This window comes from Salvelinus alpinus, chromosome 4 (assembly GCF_045679555.1).
Source record: "Salvelinus alpinus chromosome 4, SLU_Salpinus.1, whole genome shotgun sequence".
NCBI lineage: Eukaryota > Metazoa > Chordata > Actinopteri > Salmoniformes > Salmonidae > Salvelinus > Salvelinus alpinus.
In genome coordinates this window covers 22,737,993-22,758,548 of record NC_092089.1, presented here as the reverse complement: position 1 = coordinate 22,758,548, position 20,556 = coordinate 22,737,993, and the positions used below count along the sequence as shown (strand labels likewise).

Sequence of the window (20,556 nt, the reverse complement as noted above, 5' to 3'; positions counted from 1 at the left end):
GGAAAATTTCCGGGATCTTTTATTTCAGCTAATGAAACATGGGATCAAGACTTTTACATGTTGTGTTTATATTTTTGTTCCGTATAACTTACATACTGTGAAGAACTTTGCGTAATTTGTTATGGTTTCATGTTATCACTGGTCCAGTTTTATCAGAACTCAATTGGTCTCGTGTGTGTGTGTGTGCACGCATGCGCGTGTGCTTCTGTGTGTGGGTTTTTGTCTGTGTGTGCATGTGTCATACGAGTGACACGGTTATCCTTTCTGTGGTGCGGGGGGGACAGAGATATTGTCCCCTCATTGTCACGTGCTTTGGAATACTCTGGCTGCTTTTGTTGTCCCTCGTTCTGCTTTTCTGGCACTTTCATACAATGGTGCATTTTTACACACTGATTCTATCAAGCCTTTCAGACTACTATAGCTTGAACTCCAGGTCTCCGGGAAGAGGAGCATCTCCATGTAGGATACATGGCAAAAGACACCTCATCAAGGAGCACCAGCAAGGATTCACCCTAACATCAGAGCCAAGGTGATGTTGGGATTGTTTCAGAAATGTCTTGAGAAGTGTTCATATCTTTCTTTTTACACGGAGGACTGGAAATGTTGGCTTGGTTTTGCTCTGCAGTTTAGTGCACATTGAAGCAGCACATCGACGCATAGGGCTAGAAAGGCTCAAATGTATTTGTTTTCAGGGATTTAAGTTTAAAATGTGTTTATGTGTGTTCTTGGCTTGATGTGTTGTGAAATGTCTTCCTGAGGTACAGTATGTTATTGCCAGATTTGAGGTAAACAGAATGTGTACCCTGCTGCAGATGTTTTGACCTAATGACCTTTGGGAGCCATCTTATATGTAGGCCTCAGAATCTGAACTGCAAGTCATGTTCAATAACACTGAAATACTATTTGAATTAATTTCAGACAGGCAAAGCACAAACAACTTGAGATCAACATTTGCGGTGTGATGTACTTTCTGGTTGACAATATTTTGTCTGAGATACGTTTATCTGAGATGGTTTCTGAGATATGAAAGGATAAGGTACAAGATGTGCAGACTGGTGGCACTAAGATAATTAACATGATGGTTTATGAATCAGAATCCATCCTGTGTCTGTCACTGAACATGATCTGATCTTGTCAAATGCAACCAGATACTGACTTCAACAGATGAACATGTTAGACATGGTTGAGGCTTAATAAGGTGCCATTTTACTTCATGTCAACAAACTATTCTTCAACCTGTCATTTAAATGTTGATGTGCTGTTAAAATGAATTTATCTTCAAAAGCAGGGGTGTCAAAGTCATTCCATAGAGAGCCTAGAGTCTTCTGATTTTTGGTTTTCCTTTCAAGACCTACACAACCAGATGAGGGCAGTTCCTTACTAATTAGTGACCTTAATTCCTCAATCAAGTACAAAGGAGGAGTGAAAACCTGCAGACACTCAGCCCTCCATGGAATGAGTTTGACACGTGTTCTAAAGAATATGTTCAATGAGTTTCGGTTTTTCTATTACTAGTGTATGCCCTTAGGACTCTGAAATGCAAGTATATACCTTTATTAAACAGACTTGAGATGAACAGACCCATTCTTAATTCTATTAGTTACAGTTGAAGTCGGAAGTTTACATACACTTAGGTTGGAGTCATTAAAAGTTGTTTTTCAACCACTCCACACATTTCTTGTTAACAAGCTATAGTTTTGCATGACACAAGCAATTTTTCCAACAATTGGTTACATACAGATGATTTCACTTATAATTCACTGTATCACAATTCCAGTGGGTCAGAAGTTTACATACACTAAGTTGACTGTGTACCTGAGGCTGCATTTCGAAGCATACCTTCAAACCCAGTGCCTCTTTGCTTGACATCATGGGAAAATCAAAAGACATCAGCCAAGACCTCAGAAAAAAATTGTAGACCTCCACAAGTCTGGTTCATCCTTGGGAGCAATTTCCAAATGCCTGAAGGTACCACGTTCTTCTGTACAAACAATAGTACGCAAGTATAAACACCATGGGACCACGCAGCCGTCATACCGCTCAGGAAGGAGACGCGTTCTGTCTCCTAGAGAAGAACGTACTTTGGTGCAAAAAGTGCAAATCAACAGCAAAGGACCTTGTGAAGATGCTGGAGGAAACAAGTACAAAAGTATCTATATCCACAGTAAAACGAGTCCTATATCGACATAACCTGAAAGGCAGCTCAGCAAGGAAGAAGCCACTGCTCCAAAACCGCCATAAAAAAGCCAGACAACGGTTTGCAACTGCACATGGGGACAAAGATCGTACTTTTTGGAGAAATGTCCTCTGGTCTGATGAAACAGAAATAGAACTGTTTGGCCATAATGGTCATCGTTATGTTTGGAGGAGAAAGGGGGAGGCTTGCAAGCCGAAGAACACCATCCCAACCGTGAAGCACGGGGGTGGCAGCATCATGTTGTGGGGGTGCTTTGCTGCAGGAGGGACTGCTGCACTTCACAAAATACATGGCATCATGAGGGAGGAAAATTATGTGGATATATTGAAGCAACATCTCAAGACATCAGTCAGGAAGTTAAAGCTTGGTTGCAAATGGGTCTCCCAAATGGACAATGACCCCAAGCTTCCAAAGTTGTGGCAAAATGGCTTAAGGACAACAAAGTCAAGGTATTGGAGGGCCATCACAAAGTCCTGACCTCAATCATATAGAAAATGTGTGGTCAGAACTGAAAAAGCGTGTGCGAGCAAGGAGACCTACAAACCTGACTCAGTTACACCAGCTCTGTCAGGAGGAATGGCCCAAAATTCACCGAACTTATTGTGGGAAGCTTGTGGAAGGCTACCCGAAACGTTTGACCCAAGTTAAACAATTTAAAGGCAATGCTACCAAATACAAATTGAGTGTACGTAAACTTCTGACCCACTGGGAATGTGATGAAAGAAATAAAAGCTGAAATAAATAATTCTCTCTACTATTTTTCTGACATTTCACATTCTTAAAATAAAGTGGTGATCCTAACTGACCTAAGACAGGGAATTTTTACTAGGATTACATGTCAGGAATTGTGAAAGACTGAGTTTAAATGTATTTGGCCAAGGTGTATGTTAACTTCCGACTTCAACTGTATATTCTAGTTCAATTGAGTTGAGCAGGCCCATTCTTAATTCTACTAGTTCCATTGTTGACAAGCCCCTTCTGGATTCTTGTACAGTAGTTGTGTGACCTCTGACCCCTTACCGGTGACCTGGTTTGGACTCTGTACAGGCGATGTCCCTGCAAGCAGACGCAGCCCAGTGTGGAGGGGTGGTGGTGGAATTTGAGTCTGATGACATCAGGGAGGCTCGGGCCAGGAAGGCCAGGAGTAGATCAGGTCAGCTCGTCTATTGCGGGAGTGGAGAGAGAGAGATGACCAGGAGTTTACCCTGACCTCATGACCTGACAATACAACTACACAGCCATTACTTAATGATGATGTAACAACACTTTGTGATTGTCGTAATCACAGCGTTACATTTATATAGGTATTAGAGCAACCCAATATAAAGTGTTAGGTATAAGAGAAACTTAATGTGAGGTGTTAGGTGTTAGAGTAACTTAATGTAAAGTGTTAGGTGTACGAGCTACTTAATGTAAAGGGTTATGTATAAGCGAAACTTAATGTAAAGTGTTAGGTATAAGCAAAACTTAATGTAAAGTGTTAGGTATAAGCAAAACTTAATGTAAAGTGTTAGGTATAAGCAAAACTTAATGTAAAGTGTTAGGTATAAGCAAAACTTAATGTAAAGTGTTAGGTATAAGCAAAACTTAATTTAAAGTGTTAGGTATAAGCAAAACTTAATGTAAAGTGTTAGGTATAAGCAAAACTTAATGTAAAGTGTTAGGTATAAGCAAAACTTAATGTAAAGTGTTAGGTATAAGCAAAACTTAATGTAAAGTGTTAGGTATAAGCAAAACTTAATGTAAAGTGTTAGGTATAAGCAAAACTTAATGTAAAGTGTTAGGTATAAGCAAAACTTAATGTAAAGTGTTAGGTATAAGCAAAACTTAATGTAAAGTGTGAGGTATAAGAGCTACTTAATGTAAAGTTTTTGGTGTACGAGCTACTTAATATAAAGTGTTAGGTATAAGATCTACGTAATGTAAAGTTTTAGGTGTACGATCTACTTAATGTAAAGTGTTAGGTATAAGAGCAAATTAATGTAAAGTGTTTAGTTGTAAGAGCTGCTTAATGTAATGTTTTAGGCATAAGAGCAACTTAACGTAACATGTTACAGTAGGTGTAAGATAACTTAATGTAAAGTGTTAGGTATAAGAGCAACTTAATGTAAAGTGTTTAGTTGTAAGAGCTGCTTAATGTAAAGTGTTAGGCATAAGAGCTACTTAATGTAACGTGTTACAGTAGGTGTAAGATAACTTAATGTAAAGTGTTTAGTTGTAAGAGCTGCTTAATGCTTTTGTTTTCTGATCAGAACACATCCTGGTCCTAAATATGTTCAGACATACTCTGATGCCCAGTGCTTAATATTAGGTGGTTTTCCAGCTATAGATGCAGAGTGTGTCCTGTAGACTCATAATGATGTTATCTCTGGTTATTGTTCATGTTACTGTGTGTCTCTGTTGAACTTACTCACCAGGGTCAGCCCTCATCTACCTCAGGGGCCCTAAATTCCTGATATACGTCAGTGGGGCACTGTCCATGTGGGTAAGAAGCCTTTTCATGTAACAACAATGGGTAAGGGAGCTACAAAGCCATACCGGCTGGACACTATAAGGTTTATGTCATTAACCTGGTAGTGTCTTGCAAATCATTGAAAAATGGACATACTTTACATTTGTCTTTATGCCCTCTACCCCTAGAAAGAGTAAAAAGCTAAAAGCCAAAAGCTAAAAACGTTCTTCTCCGTCATGATGACTATTTGTCTTTCTAATAGGGTGACCGTATGTGGCACTTTGCCATTTCGGTGTTCCTGATCGAGCTGTATGGACGTAACCTGCTGCTGACCGCAATATTCGGCTTGGTGGTGGCGGGGTCAGTGCTGCTCCTAGGGGCGTTGATTGGGGACTGGGTTGACCGCAACCCCAGGAACAAAGGTTAGACCAACAATATCTTCTATTTACAGCTATAGGGACTGACATCTAGTCCCAAATGGCACCCTAAAGATACTGCAATCTAATAGGGAATAGGATGCTATTTGGGATGCAGTCCTAATTTCCTGTCTCTCTGCCTCACATGGGCACTCTGCAGTTCAAACAGTAACGAAGTTGCACCCCACCACTATTTTGGTAAATTGCTGAGGGATTTGGCTGGATAAATGTAACCACTCACAAATTCATAGATGGAGCTATGGATGCAAGTACTGACCATCCATGAGACGAACATTATAGTTGTAATCATGTTTTGAAGCTATACAGAGTTAGTTTACAATTACAACGTAAAACAAGCGTATATTTGGGGATCTACTGGGGTACAACAGATGAACTAAGCTCATGAGTCATTTATAAGTTATACTATTTTAGAATCAATGGCTATATATCATTACTTTAAAAGTCCAAAAATGAATGTGCTATAGCAACTGCAGAATGCCCTTTTAAGACCAATGATACATTTATGGTTCTGTAGAAGTCTTTATGGTTCTCTGAAATGCATTGTCCCAGAATATTTTAGAGTCTTAGTTTCTTCTCCCTCCTTGGTTTTAGTGGCGCATGCATCGTTGTTGGTTCAGAACATTTCAGTGACGGTGTGTAGCATTGTGCTGATGTTGGTCTTCTTATATAAACAGTGGATTGAGAGCATTTGGGATGGCTGGTTAACTGTGAGTATATTTTTCATTTTCTCTCCCATACTGTCTAAACTCTCATGATGTGAACCAACAGTATATTTTGGAATCAGATATGGATTCAAATAGCATTTGTATCCTTTCAAAGACTTTATCTGCACTTGATTGAGTTTGCCTGGTGCAATGGAACCAATGGAATAGTCCTAAAATGACAAACTCCACCCATCCAGTGCTCCAGGCATGCTCAATCAAAAGCTCAATGTATTTGAAAGAAATGGAATACTATTTAAACCCAGGTCTGTTGAGAATCAGCTAGATATATTATTGCAAACTGCTGTGACGGTTGCTGTTTCTCCTGCACTGTTCTGTGTCCATGTTGTTGCTGCTGCTGTTCTGAGCCTCCTGCTGCTCTGTGCTGTCATGCGTAGTAACGTGTTGCATCACAAAACTTACACAAGGTGGTTTGTTATACGGTGGTGATCGTCCTGGCAGATGTGGCTAACCTAGCAAGCACAGCGCTGACCATCGCCATCCAGAGGGACTGGATTGTGGTTATCACTGGATACAACCGGGGTCACCTCGCCGGTGAGACTGGCAGACCTGCCACACGCTATTACATCACGAGGGATTGTTGTTTCTGTTTCAGCTGCTGAACTGGCTGCTGGTTAGCACAAGGTTATCAGACACTCTATGTATTTAGTTTTTCTAGGATGTATCACATGCATTACAATAGAGTCAGAATAGTTTGATAATGTAGGCATTAGTAAAGCTGGTAACACAGATACCATATCACCACAACCAAACTAAACCCTGTACCTTTTGGTTTGATTCTGATCTGAAGGGATGAATGCTACCATGCGGCGCATCGATCAGGTGACCAACATCCTGGCACCGCTGGCGGTGGGACAGGTCATGACCCTGGCCTCCAACGTGATCGGCTGCGGCTTCATCCTGGGCTGGAACCTGGTGTCCCTCATAGTGGAGTTTATCTTCCTGTCCCGGGTCTACCGCATTGTACCGGCGCTGTCCGTCAAACCACCCGCGCCCGAGGATGGCCAGACCTCCCTGGAGAGACCAGCAGAGAGGACGGAGGGACTGGTGGAGGGGAGGGGGTCACAAGGTCAGTGTCCTGGTGTCCTGGTCACTGTGTGACTGCTTCAGTAGTTGAGTTAGTAAAGTAAAGTGGATCTTCCAACCTATTTCATCAAACTTTACAGTGAAGCATAACTTTACTTTACAGTAAAATTGGATGAAATCGGTTGAAAGATACGTGAGGTCAAGAAACCTTACTCTAATTCCACAACATGCACAGCACATACACTACCGTTCAAAAGATTGGGGTCACTTAAAAATGTCCTTGTTTTTGAAAGAAAAGCACATTTTTTTCCCATTAAAATAACATCAAATTGTTCAGAAATACAGTGTAGACATTGTTATTGTTGTAAATGACTATTGTAGCTGGAAACAGCTGATTTTTTATAGAATATCATCATGGGCATACAGAGGCCCATTATCAGCAACCATCACTCCTGTGTTCCAATGGCACGTTGTGTTAGCTAATTCAAGTTTATCATTTTAAAAGGCTTATTGATCATTAGAAAACCCTTTTGCAATTATTTTAGCACAGCTGAAAACTGTTGTCCTGATTAAAGAAACAATAAAACTGGCCTTCTTTAGACTAGTTGAGTATCTGGAGCATCAGCATTTGTGGGTTCAATTACAGGTTCAAAATGGCCAGAAACAAAGACCTTTTTCAAAATAAAAAAAAAGCCAGTTTTATTGCTTCTTTAATCAGAACAACAGTTTTCAGCTGTGCTAACATAATTGCAAAAGGGTTTTCAACTTGTTCTTAAATGTATTTCACCTTTATTTAACCAGGTAGGCTAGTTGAGAACAAGTTCTCATTTACAACTGCGACCTGGCCAAGATAAAGCAAAGCAGTGCGACAAAAACAACAACACAGAGTTACACATGGAATAAACAAACATACAGTCAATAATAAAATAGAAAAAAGTCTATATACAGTGTGTGCAAATGAGGTAGGATAAGGGAGGTAAGGCACTGGAGTGATAGTTGTGCAGAAGATGAGTGTGCAAGTAGAGATACTGGGGTGCAAAGGAGCAAGATAAATCAAATAAATAACAGTATGGGGATGAGGTAGTTGGATTGGCTATGTACAGGTGCAGTGACCTGTGAGCTGCTATGACAGCTGGTGCTTAAAGTTAGTGAGGATGATATGGGTCTCAAGCTTCAGTGATATTTGCAGTTCGTTCCAGTCATTGGCAGCAGAGAACTGGAGGGAAAGGCGGCCAAACGAGGAATTGGCTTTGGGGGTGACCAGTGAAATATACCTACTGGAGTGCGTGCTACGGGTGGGTGCTGCTATGGTGACCTGTGAGCTGAGATAAGGCGGGGCTTTACCTAGCAAAGACTTATAGATGACCTGGAGCCAGTGGGTTTGGCGATGAATATGAAGCGAGGGCCAGCCAACGAGAGCATACAGGACGCAGTGGTGGGTAGTATATGGGGCTTTGGTGACAAAACGGATGGCACTGTGATTCACGGCTATTTTGTAAATGACATCGCCGAAGTCAAGGATCGGGTAGGATAGTCAGTTTTATGAGGGTATGCATGAGTGAAGGATGCTTTGTTGCGAAATATGAAGCAGATTCTAGATTTTATTATGGATTGGAGATGCTTAATGTGAGTCTGGAAGGAGAGTTTACAATCTAACCAGATACCTAGGTATTTGTGGTTGTCCACATATTCTAAGTCAGAAAGGTCTAGAGTAGTGATGCTGGACGGGCGGACGGGTGTGGGCAGCGATCGGTTGAAGAGCATGCATTTAGTTTTACTTGCATTTAGGAGCAGTTGTAGGCCACGGAAGCAGAGTTGTATGGCATTGAAGCTCGTCTGGAGGTTAGTTAATAACACAGTGCCCAAAGAAGGGCCAGAAGTATACAGAATGGTGTCGTCTGCGTAGAGGTGAATCAGAGAATCACCAGCAGCAAGAGTGATGTATACAGAGAAAAGAGTCGGCCCGGGGAGTGAACCCTATGGGACCCCCAAAGAGACTGCCAGAGGTCCGAACAACAGGCCCTCCGATTTGACACACTAAACTCTGTCTGAGAAGTAGTTGGTGAACCAGACGAGGCTGTCATTTGAGAAACCAAGGCTGTTGAGTCTGCCGATAAGAATGTGGTGATTGACAGAGTCGAAAGCCTTGACTAGGTCGATGAATACAGCTGCACAGTATTGTCTCTTATCGATGGCAGTTATGAAATCGTTTAGGACATTGAGCGTGGCTGAGGTGCACCCATGACCAGCTCGGAAGCCAGATTGCATAGCGGAGAAGGTACGGTGGGATTCAAAATGGTCGGTGATCTGTTTGTTAACTTGCCTTTCCAAGACCTTAGACAGGCAGGGTAGGATAGATATAAGTATGTAGCAGTTTGGGTCTAGAGTGTCTCCCCCTTTGAACAGCTTTCCAATCTTTGGGGATCTCAGACGATATGAAAGAAAGGTTGAGCAGTCTAGTAATAGGGGTTGCAACAATTTTGGCAGATAATTTTTGAAAGAGAGGGTCCAGATTGTCTAGCCCGGCTGATTTGTAGGGATCCAGATTTTGCAGCTCTTTCAGAACATCAGCTATCTGGATTTGGGTGAATGGGAAATGAGGGAGGTTTGGGCAAGTTGCTGTGGGGGGTGCAGGGCTGTTGACCGGGGTAAGGGTAGCCAGGTGGAAAGCATGGCCAGCCGTAGAAAAATTCTTATTGAAATTCTCAATTATTGTGGATTTATCGGTAGTGACAGTGTTTCCTAGCCTCAGTGCAGTGGGCAGCTAGGAGGAGGTGCTCATATTCTCCATGGACTTTACAGTGTCACAGAACCTTTTGGAGTTTGTGCTACAGGATGCAAATTTCTGTTTGAAAAAGCTAGCCTTTGCTTTCCTAACTGCCTGTGTATATTGGTTCCTAACTTCCCTGAGAAGTTGTATATCGCGGGGGCTATTCGATGCTAATGCAGTACGCCACAGGATATTTTTCTGCTGGTCAAGGGCATTCAGGTCTGGAGTGAACCAAGGGCTATATCTGTTCCTGGTTCAACATTTTTTGAACGGGGCATGCTTATTTAAAATGGTGAGGAAGGCACTTTTAAAGAATAACCAGGCATCCTCTACTGACGGAATGAGGCCAATATCCTTCCAGGATATCCGGGCCAGGTCGATTAGAAAGGCCTGCTCGCTGAAGTGTTTTAGGGAGCAGTGATGAGGGGTGGTCGTTTGACAGCAGACCCATTACGGACGCAGGCAATGAGGCAGTGATCGCTGAGATCCTGGTTGAAGACAGCAGAGGTGTATTTGGAGGGCAGGTTGGTTAGGATGATATCTATGAGGGTGGCCATGTTTACGGATTTGGGGTTGTACCTGGTAGGTTCATTGATAATTTGAGATTGAGGGCATCAAACTTAGATTGTAGGATGGCCGGGGTGTTAAGCATGTCCCAGTTTAGGTCACCTAACAGGTCACCTAACAGCAACAGCTCTGAAGATAGATGTGGGGCAATCAATTCACATATGGTGTCCAGGGCACAGCTGGGGGCAGAAGGTGGTTTATAGCAAGCGGCAACGGTGAGTGACTTGTTTCTGGAAAGGTGGATTTTTTTAAGTAGAAGCTCTAATTGTTTGGGCACAGACCTGGATAGTAAGACAGAACTCTGCGGGCTATCTCTGTAGTAGATTGCAACTCCGACCCCTTTGGCAGTTCTATCGTGTCGGAAAATGTTATAGTTAGGGATGGAAATTTCTGGGTTTTTGGTGGTCTTCCTAAGCCAGGATTCAGATACGGCTAGGACATCCGGGTTGGCAGAGTGTGCTAAAGCAGTGAATAAAACAAACTTAGGGATGAGGCTGTACGCCTATGTAGATATTCCATGGAAAATCAGCTGTTTCCAGCTACAATTGTCATTTACAACATTAACAATGTCTACACTGTATTTCTAATATATCTAATGTTATTTTAATGGAAAAAATATGTGCTTTTCTTTCAAAAACAAGGTGACAGCGAACTTTTGAACGGTAGTGTACATGCTTGTTCATCTCTATGGAAACGTAGTATTACTTGAAAACACTGTTGCCTTAAGTTAGTTAATGGATGATGTTAGTAGCTTGACTAATGCTTGTCCTCTCCCTCTCAGTAGATCATTGTTAGTATCATGACTGATGCTTGTCCTCTCAGTAGATCATTATTAGTATCATGACTGATGCTTGTCCTCTCCCTCTCAGTAGAGCATTGTTATTAGCATGACTGATGCTTGTCCTCTCCCTCTCAGTAGATCATTATTAGTATCATGACTGATGCTTGTCCTCTCCCTCTCAGTAGAGCATTGTTATTAGCATGACTGATGCTTGTCCTCTCAGTAGATCATTGTTAGTAGCTTGACTGATGCTTGTCCTCTCAGTAGATCATTGTTAGTATCATGACTGATGCTTGTCCTCTCAGTAGATCATTGTTAGTAGCATGACTGATGCTTGTCCTCTCAGTAGATCATTGTTAGTATCATGTCTGATGCTTGTCCTCTCCCTCTCAGTAGATCATTGTTAGTAGCTTGACTGATGCTTGTCCTCTCCCTCTCAGTAGAGCATTGTTAGTAGCTTGACTGATGCTTGTCCTCTCAGTAGATCATTGTTAGTAGCTTGACTGATGCTTGCCCTCTCAGTAGATCATTGTTAGTAGCATGACTGATGCTTGTCCTCTCAGTAGATCATTGTTAGTAGGTTGACTGATGCTTGCCCTCTCAGTAGATCATTGTTAGTAGCTTGACTGATGCTTGCCCTCTCAGTAGATCATTGTTAGTATCATGACTGATGCTTGTCCTCTCAGTAGATCATTGTTAGTATCATGACTGATGCTTGTCCTCTCCCTCTCAGTCGATCATTGTTAGTATCATGACTGATGCTTGTCCTCTCCCTCTCAGTCGATCATTGTTAGTATCATGACTGATGCTTGTCCTCTCCCTCTCAGTCGATCATTGTTAGTATCATGACTGATGCTTGTCCTCTACCTCTCAGTAGATCATTGTTAGTATCATGACTGATGCTTGTCCTCTCAGTAGAGCATTGTTAGTAGCATGACTGATGCTTGTCCTCTCCCTCTCAGTAGAGCATTGTTAGTAGCATGACTGATGCTTGTCCTCTCAGTAGATCATTGTTAGTATCATGACTGATGCTTGTCCTCTCAGTAGATCATTGTTAGTAGCATGACTGATGCTTGTCCTCTCAGTAGATCATTGTTAGTAGCATGACTGATGCTTGCCCTCTCAGTAGATCATTGTTAGTAGCATGACTGATGCTTGTTCTCTCAGTAGATCATTGTTAGTATCATGACTGATGCTTGTCCTCTCAGTAGATCATTGTTAGTATCATGACTGATGCTTGTCCTCTCCCTCTCAGTCGATCATTGTTAGTATCATGACTGATGCTTGTCCTCTCCCTCTCAGTCGATCATTGTTAGTATCATGACTGATGCTTGTACTCTCCCTCTCAGTAGATCATTGTTAGTAGCATGACTGATGCTTGTCCTCTACCTCTCAGTAGATCATTGTTAGTATCATGACTGATGCTTGTCCTCTCAGTAGAGCATTGTTAGTAGCATGACTGATGCTTGTCCTCTCCCTCTCAGTAGAGCATTGTTAGTAGCATGACTGATGCTTGTCCTCTCAGTAGATCATTGTTAGTAGCATGACTGATGCTTGTCCTCTCAGTAGATCATTGTTAGTAGCATGACTGATGCTTGCCCTCTCAGTAGATCATTGTTAGTAGCATGACTGATGCTTGTTCTCTCAGTAGATCATTGTTAGTAGCATGACTGATGCTTGTCCTCTCCCTCTCAGTAGATCATTGTTAGTATCATGACTGATGCTTCTCCTCTCAGTAGATCATTGTTAGTAGCATGACTGATTCTTGTCCTCTCCCTCTCAGTAGATCATTGTTAGTATCATGACTGATGCTTGTCCTCTCAGTAGATCATTGTTAGTAGCATGACTGATGCTTGTCCTCTCAGTAGATCATTGTTAGTATCATGACTGATGCTTGTCCTCTCCCTCTCAGTAGATCATTGTTAGTATCATGACTGATGCTTGTCCTCTCAGTAGATCATTGTTAGTATCATGACTGATGCTTGTCCTCTCCCTCTCAGTAGATCATTGTTAGTATCATGACTGATGCTTGTCCTCTCAGTAGATCATTGTTAGTATCATGACTGATGCTTGTCCTCTCCCTCTCAGTAGATCATTGTTAGTATCATGACTGATGCTTGTCCTCTCAGTAGATCATTGTTAGTATCATGACTAATGCTTGTCCTCTCCCTCTCAGTAGAGCATTGTTAGTATCATGACTGATGCTTGTCCTCTCAGTAGAGCATTGTTAGTATCATGACTGATGCTTGTCCTCTCAGTAGATCATTGTTAGTATCATGACTGATGCTTGTCCTCTCAGTAGATCATTGTTAGTAGCATGACTGATGCTTGTTCTCTCAGTAGATCATTGTTAGTATCATGACTGATGCTTGTCCTCTCAGTAGATCATTGTTAGTATCATGACTGATGCTTGTCCTCTCCCTCTCAGTCGATCATTGTTAGTATCATGACTGATGCTTGTCCTCTCCCTCTCAGTCGATCATTGTTAGTATCATGACTGATGCTTGTACTCTCCCTCTCAGTAGATCATTGTTAGTAGCATGACTGATGCTTGTCCTCTACCTCTCAGTAGATCATTGTTAGTATCATGACTGATGCTTGTCCTCTCAGTAGAGCATTGTTAGTAGCATGACTGATGCTTGTCCTCTCCCTCTCAGTAGAGCATTGTTAGTAGCATGACTGATGCTTGTCCTCTCAGTAGATCATTGTTAGTAGCATGACTGATGCTTGTCCTCTCAGTAGATCATTGTTAGTAGCATGACTGATGCTTGCCCTCTCAGTAGATCATTGTTAGTAGCATGACTGATGCTTGTTCTCTCAGTAGATCATTGTTAGTAGCATGACTGATGCTTGTCCTCTCCCTCTCAGTAGATCATTGTTAGTATCATGACTGATGCTTGTCCTCTCAGTAGATCATTGTTAGTAGCATGACTGATGCTTGTCCTCTCAGTAGATCATTGTTAGTAGCATGACTGATGCTTGCCCTCTCAGTAGATCATTGTTAGTAGCATGACTGATGCTTGTTCTCTCAGTAGATCATTGTTAGTATCATGACTGATGCTTGTCCTCTCAGTAGATCATTGTTAGTATCATGACTGATGCTTGTCCTCTCCCTCTCAGTCGATCATTGTTAGTATCATGACTGATGCTTGTCCTCTCCCTCTCAGTCGATCATTGTTAGTATCATGACTGATGCTTGTACTCTCCCTCTCAGTAGATCATTGTTAGTAGCATGACTGATGCTTGTCCTCTACCTCTCAGTAGATCATTGTTAGTATCATGACTGATGCTTGTCCTCTCAGTAGAGCATTGTTAGTAGCATGACTGATGCTTGTCCTCTCCCTCTCAGTAGAGCATTGTTAGTAGCATGACTGATGCTTGTCCTCTCAGTAGATCATTGTTAGTAGCATGACTGATGCTTGTCCTCTCAGTAGATCATTGTTAGTAGCATGACTGATGCTTGCCCTCTCAGTAGATCATTGTTAGTAGCATGACTGATGCTTGTTCTCTCAGTAGATCATTGTTAGTAGCATGACTGATGCTTGTCCTCTCCCTCTCAGTAGATCATTGTTAGTATCATGACTGATGCTTCTCCTCTCAGTAGATCATTGTTAGTAGCATGACTGATTCTTGTCCTCTCCCTCTCAGTAGATCATTGTTAGTATCATGACTGATGCTTGTCCTCTCAGTAGATCATTGTTAGTAGCATGACTGATGCTTGTCCTCTCAGTAGATCATTGTTAGTATCATGACTGATGCTTGTCCTCTCCCTCTCAGTAGATCATTGTTAGTATCATGACTGATGCTTGTCCTCTCAGTAGATCATTGTTAGTATCATGACTGATGCTTGTCCTCTCCCTCTCAGTAGATCATTGTTAGTATCATGACTGATGCTTGTCCTCTCAGTAGATCATTGTTAGTATCATGACTGATGCTTGTCCTCTCCCTCTCAGTAGATCATTGTTAGTATCATGACTGATGCTTGTCCTCTCAGTAGATCATTGTTAGTATCATGACTAATGCTTGTCCTCTCCCTCTCAGTAGAGCATTGTTAGTATCATGACTGATGCTTGTCCTCTCAGTAGAGCATTGTTAGTATCATGACTGATGCTTGTCCTCTCAGTAGATCATTGTTAGTATCATGACTGATGCTTGTCCTCTCAGTAGATCATTGTTAGTATCATGACTGATGCTTGTCCTCTCAGTAGATCATTGTTAGTATCATGACTGATGCTTGTCCTCTCAGTAGAGCATTGTTAGTAGCATGACTGATTCTTGTCCTCTACCTCTCAGTAGAGCAAAGTGAGGTGGTGACATCAGCCCCGGGCCTCAGTGATGACGACATGAGCCTGAACCTCAAGGAGATCACCAACCTGCCTCTGTGTTTCGGACGCTTCCGCTGGCTGCTGAGTACCTGTAAGGATGGCTGGAGGGCCTACTACCGCCAGGATGTCTTCCTGGCTGGGATGGGCCTGGCCTTCCTCTACACAACTGTTCTGGGCTTCGACTGCATCACCACGGGCTACGCCTACACCCAGGGCATCAGTGGCTCCCTGCTCAGTCTGCTGATGGGGGTCTCGGCTATAACAGGCCTCATGGGCACCGTCATGTTCACCAAGCTGAGGAAGGCCTACGGTTTAGTCAACACAGGCATCATCTCCAGCTGTCTCCATCTTTGCTGTCTGCTGCTGTGTGTGTGTTCTGTGTTCGCCCCCGGCAGCCCCATGGACCTCCGCCTGCTCATGCCCTTCCTGGACGCCAACGCCAACTCGACGTTGGCGGCGGCCGGGGGGATGGTGGAGGGCCAGAGGCAGAAACACACCTACCCGATGCGGGGTGGCATTAATCAGCCGCTGCTGCCCGACCGCTCGTCCATCCACTGGACCAACAACACGGTGCTGTTTGAGAATATGCCATCAGGCATGGAGCCAGACTCCTACATCTCTATAATCCTGCTGTTCTTGGGGGTCATCACAGCACGCATCGGTGAGTAAGAGGGACGACCAGGCCCAGGCCCTTCACAATTGGATTGAGTTGCTGATCCACAGCTTAACAATAGCAACTGTATTATGCATGTTTATAACATAGGCTGTGGGTATTCAGTTCTTTTGAGACTCAACAGTAAATTAGTTCAAATAGTGTTGGAAGATAATCATTTTTAATTATACCGGAATTGTTTTACCAGTTTTGATGACAGAGTGCCTGACTGAATAGAGACAAGTGCAATGGCTCCATAGTCTAGTTGTCTATCTTTATAGACTATAGTCTAGTTGTCTATCTATATAGACTATAGTATAGGGGTCTATCTATATAGACCATAGTCTAGTGGTCTATCTATATAGACTATAGTCTAGTGGTCTATCTATATAGACTATAGTCTAGTTGTCTATCTATATAGACTATAGTATAGGGGTCTATCTATATAGACCATAGTCTAGTTGTATATCTATATAGACTATAGTCTAGTGGTCTATCTATATAGACTATAGTCTAGTGGTCTATCTATATATACTATAGTCTAGTGATCTATATATATAGACTATAGTCTAGTGGTCTATCTATATATACTATAGTCTAGTTGTCTATCTATATAGACTATAGTCTAGTGGTCTATCTATATAGACTATAGTCTAGTGGTCTATCTATATACAGTGGGGCAAAAAAGTATTTAGTCAGCCACCAATTGTGCAAGTTCTCCCACTTAAAAATATGAGAGAGGCCTGTAATTTTCATCATAGGTACACTTCAACTATGACAGACAAAATGAGGAAAAAAAATCCAGAAAATCACATTGTAGGATTTTTTATGGATTTATTTGCAAATTATGGTGGAAAATAAGTATTTGGTCAATAACAAAAGTTTATCTCAATACTTTGTTATATACCCTTTGTTGGCAATGACAGAGGTCAAACATTTTCTGTAAGTCTTCACAAGGTTTTCACACACTGTTGCTGCTATTTTGGCCCATTCCTCCATGCAGATCTCCTCTAGAGCAGTGATGTTTTGGGGCTGTTGCTGGGCAACACGGACTTTCAACTCCCTCCAAAGATTTTCTATGGGGTTGAGATCTGGAGACTGGCTAGGCCACTCCAGGACCTTGAAATGCTTCTTACGAAGCCACTCCTTCGTTGCCCGGGCGGTGTGTTTGGGATCATTGTCATGCTGAAAGACCCAGCCACGTTTCATCTTCAATGCCCTTGCTGATGGAAGGAGGTTTTCACTCAAAATCTCACAATACATGGCCCCATTCATTCTTTCCTTTACACGGATCAGTTGTCCTGGTCCCTTTGCAGAAAAACAGCCCCAAAGCATGATGTTTCCACCCCCATGCTTCACAGTAGGTATGGTGTTCTTTGGATGCAACTCAGCATTCTTTGTCCTCCAAACACTACGAGTTGAGTTTTTACCAAAAAGTTATATTTTGGTTTCATCTGACCATATGACATTCTCCCAATCTTCTTCTGGATCATCCAAATGCTCTCTAGCAAACTTCAGACGGGCCTGGACATGTACTGGCTTAAGCAGGGGGACACGTCTGGCACTGCAGGATTTGAGTCCCTGGCGGCGTAGTGTGTTACTGATGGTAGGCTTTGTTACTTTGGTCCCAGCTCTCTGCAGGCCATTCATTAGGTCCCCCCGTGTGGTTCTGGGATTTTTGCTCACCGTTCTTGTGATCATTTTGACCCCACGGGGTGAGATCTTGCGTGGAGCCCCAGATCGAGGGAGATTATCAGTGGTCTTGTATGTCTTCCATTTCCTAATAATTGCTACCACAGTTGATTTCTTCAAACCAAGCTGCTTACCTATTGCAGATTCAGTCTTCCCAGCCTGGTGCAGGTCTACAATTTTGTTTCTGGTGTCCTTTGACAGCTCTTTGGTCTTGGCCATAGTGGAGTTTGGAGTGTGACTGTTTGAGGTTGTGGACAGGTGTCTTTTATACTGATAACAAGTTCAAACAGGTGCCATTAATATAGGTAACGAGTGGAGGACAGAGGAGCCTCTTAAAGAAGAAGTTACAGGTCTGTGAGAGCCAGAAATCTTGCTTGTTTGTAGGTGACCAAATACTTATTTTCCACCACAATTTGCAAATAAATTCATTAAAAATCCTACAATGTGATTTTCTGGATGTTTTCCCTCATTTTGTCTTTCATAGTTGAAGTGTACCTATGATGAAAATTACAGGCCTCTCTCATCTTTTTAAGTGGGAGAACTTGCACAATTGGTGGCTGACTAAATACTTTTTTGCCCCACTGTATACTATAGTCTAGTGGTCTATTTATATGGACTATATTATAGTGGTCTATCTGTATAGACCATAGTCTAGTGGTCTATCTGTATAGATCACAGTGTAGTAGTCTATCTGCATAGACCATAGTGCAGTCAGTCTATCTGCATAGACCATAGTGTAGTAGTCTATCTGCATAGACCATAGTGTTGTAGTGTATTTGTATAGACCATAGTGTAGTAGTCTATCTGTATAGACCATAGTGTAGTAGTCTATCTGTATAGACCAAAGCAACCACTGACCATTGTCTGTGTATCCTGTGTGTTCCAGGTCTGTGGTCCTTTGACCTGACTGTGACCCAGCTGCTTCAGGAGAACATCTGTGAGTCAGAACGTGGTGTGGTCAACGGGGTCCAGAGCTCCATGAACTACTTGATGGACCTCCTCCACTTCATCATGGTCATTTCTGCTCCGCAGCCCCAGCACTTTGGCATCCTGGTCATCATCTCTGTACTGTTCATCACCACGGGACACACCATGTACTTCCTATACGCACGCAAAGCCAAGAGAAAACCTGCTGGACGCCTGGACACGTAGGGAGGCCGTGTGGCTTTCTGCGACAAAGCATGAGCCCAAAGACTCCACTCTGCCTGCGCCTGCCTGTGAAGTCTCTTCTCTCTTGTTCCCTCTGCGCTCTCATTGCTAGGCAACAATACAATACCGTAACACTCCTTCCCCCCCATCCAGCCATTCATTCATTTCAGCACAACACAGCAAGTGTCTGTCGTGTCCTCCCCAACCTGGTTGCTATCTCCCTGCATGGTCAGGTGTAGTATGGCCAAGTGCTAAGGTACAGTAACAAACTAGAACTCAGGTTAACTAGAGTAGGATCCACCTTTTCCCTTCTGTACATAGGTTGAGGTGGTCGCAACAGATGCGGTGTTGGTCCCCTGCCGTGGTAGGTTCTCCCACCTTAGTGTTGGTCCCCTACCGTGGTAGGTTCTCCCACCTTATTGTTGTTCTCCCACCGTGGTAGGTTCTCCCACCTTAGTGTTGGTCTCCCATCGTGGTAGGTTCTCACCCCAGTGTTGGTCTCCCACCGTGGTAGGTTCTCACCCCAGTGTTGGTCTCCCACCTCAGTGTTGGTCCCCCACCGTGGTAGGTTCTCCCACCTCAGGAAAAGGGCACAGAGGGCAGGCTGAGGCAGCAGCCGCAGCAGCAGAACACGCTTTTCCAGCAATTTTAGATTACTGCAAGAGCTTTGTTATGGCAGTCTGTTAACCTACTCAGAGTTTGGATGGGAGTTGGATGGATGGATGGATTGATGTATTTTTCTAACCTTCACACAGTAAAGAACTGGGCATGGTGAAGCAGGTGACAGTAACAAAAAGAAGAAGAAACGAGACTTAACAACTTTAACAAGTGGCAAACATGTTACTGCTCCGTCCACTTGGAAATAATCCAGGGAGTCCAAAAGGAAAAGTAAAGGGAAGTTGGTGTCAGATTGTGAGATAGTGAAGATTATAAAGGAGCCCCCCTTGATGGACAGAAGAGGAAGGCTGTAGTGGCATCTTCTCCTGGTCTGTTTCTCTGTGGATGAATCAGGCAGACATGTGCCTAGCTTTCAAATCAATCACTAAGACACATTTCAGTGCCTATTGATTAACACATTATATCATTAAAAACATTTATAATTTAAACCGGATCGCAGGAACGTATCATAAGAACATAAAGATAGTAAGAATAAAGAAACATGCATTGAAATCAGAGGAAACCAAAATGACCATGATCGCTTGTGTACTTAGATAACTGAAAATAGCTTCCAAATTGTAAATGCTTTTCCTTCACATAGAAACAGAGTGATATTAATGCAGTTTGACAAATTTATAGCAAACAGATTTTTACCTCCTCTTTCATTTTGTGACCTGTTTTGAGATCAGTGTTTAGTAGATTGATAGGTCTATATGATTCTGGATTAAGGCAGTGTTGTATTACACTAGAACACCTACGCATCCTGTTTCCTTGTTGTTCTCATGAACTAAAACCTTACCTCAGTACAGTACAAGAAAACCGTGTTTGAAAAACTGACTTGGACATGTCTCTCAGCTATGTACGGCCATCTCCTTTCTGTAGTGGCAATACCATCAAAGTTGAACTCGTTGTCATGCAAACAGCACCACATTACAATTTATTTGTTTTTATATCATATTTTCCTGTGACGTATTGTTCACTTACATCTATAATTTGTTGTCCTTTTCTGTTTCTGACTGTTATTTATGATGACAATAAACACAGATTAAGATGTCTTTGTATTTTGACTTGAAATGTTTTGTTACCATCATTTCCCTCTATTCACCAAAGCTCATTACGAACTGATTTG

The 20,556-nt window shown here is 42.5% G+C and overlaps 1 protein-coding gene across 2 annotated transcripts; it reads left to right on the top strand.

The window, feature by feature from the left end:
* Window positions 1-423: 423 nt before the first annotated feature.
* LOC139573059 (ferroportin) lies at window positions 424-20,481 on the top strand. 2 transcript variants are annotated; one of them, XM_071396070.1, is made up of 9 exons: window positions 424-529; window positions 3,245-3,350; window positions 4,615-4,682; window positions 4,912-5,071; window positions 5,678-5,793; window positions 6,216-6,342; window positions 6,599-6,877; window positions 15,249-15,938; window positions 18,508-20,481. In XM_071396070.1, exons 2-9 carry the CDS (start codon window positions 3,248-3,250, stop codon window positions 18,771-18,773), a joined length of 1,809 nt encoding a protein of 602 aa, XP_071252171.1. In that variant the 5' UTR covers window positions 424-529; window positions 3,245-3,247; the 3' UTR covers window positions 18,774-20,481. The 2 variants fall into 2 exon arrangements, with proteins under 2 accessions (XP_071252171.1, XP_071252170.1); XM_071396069.1 differs by having other exon boundaries at window positions 15,246-15,938.
* Window positions 20,482-20,556: the final 75 nt, after the last annotated feature.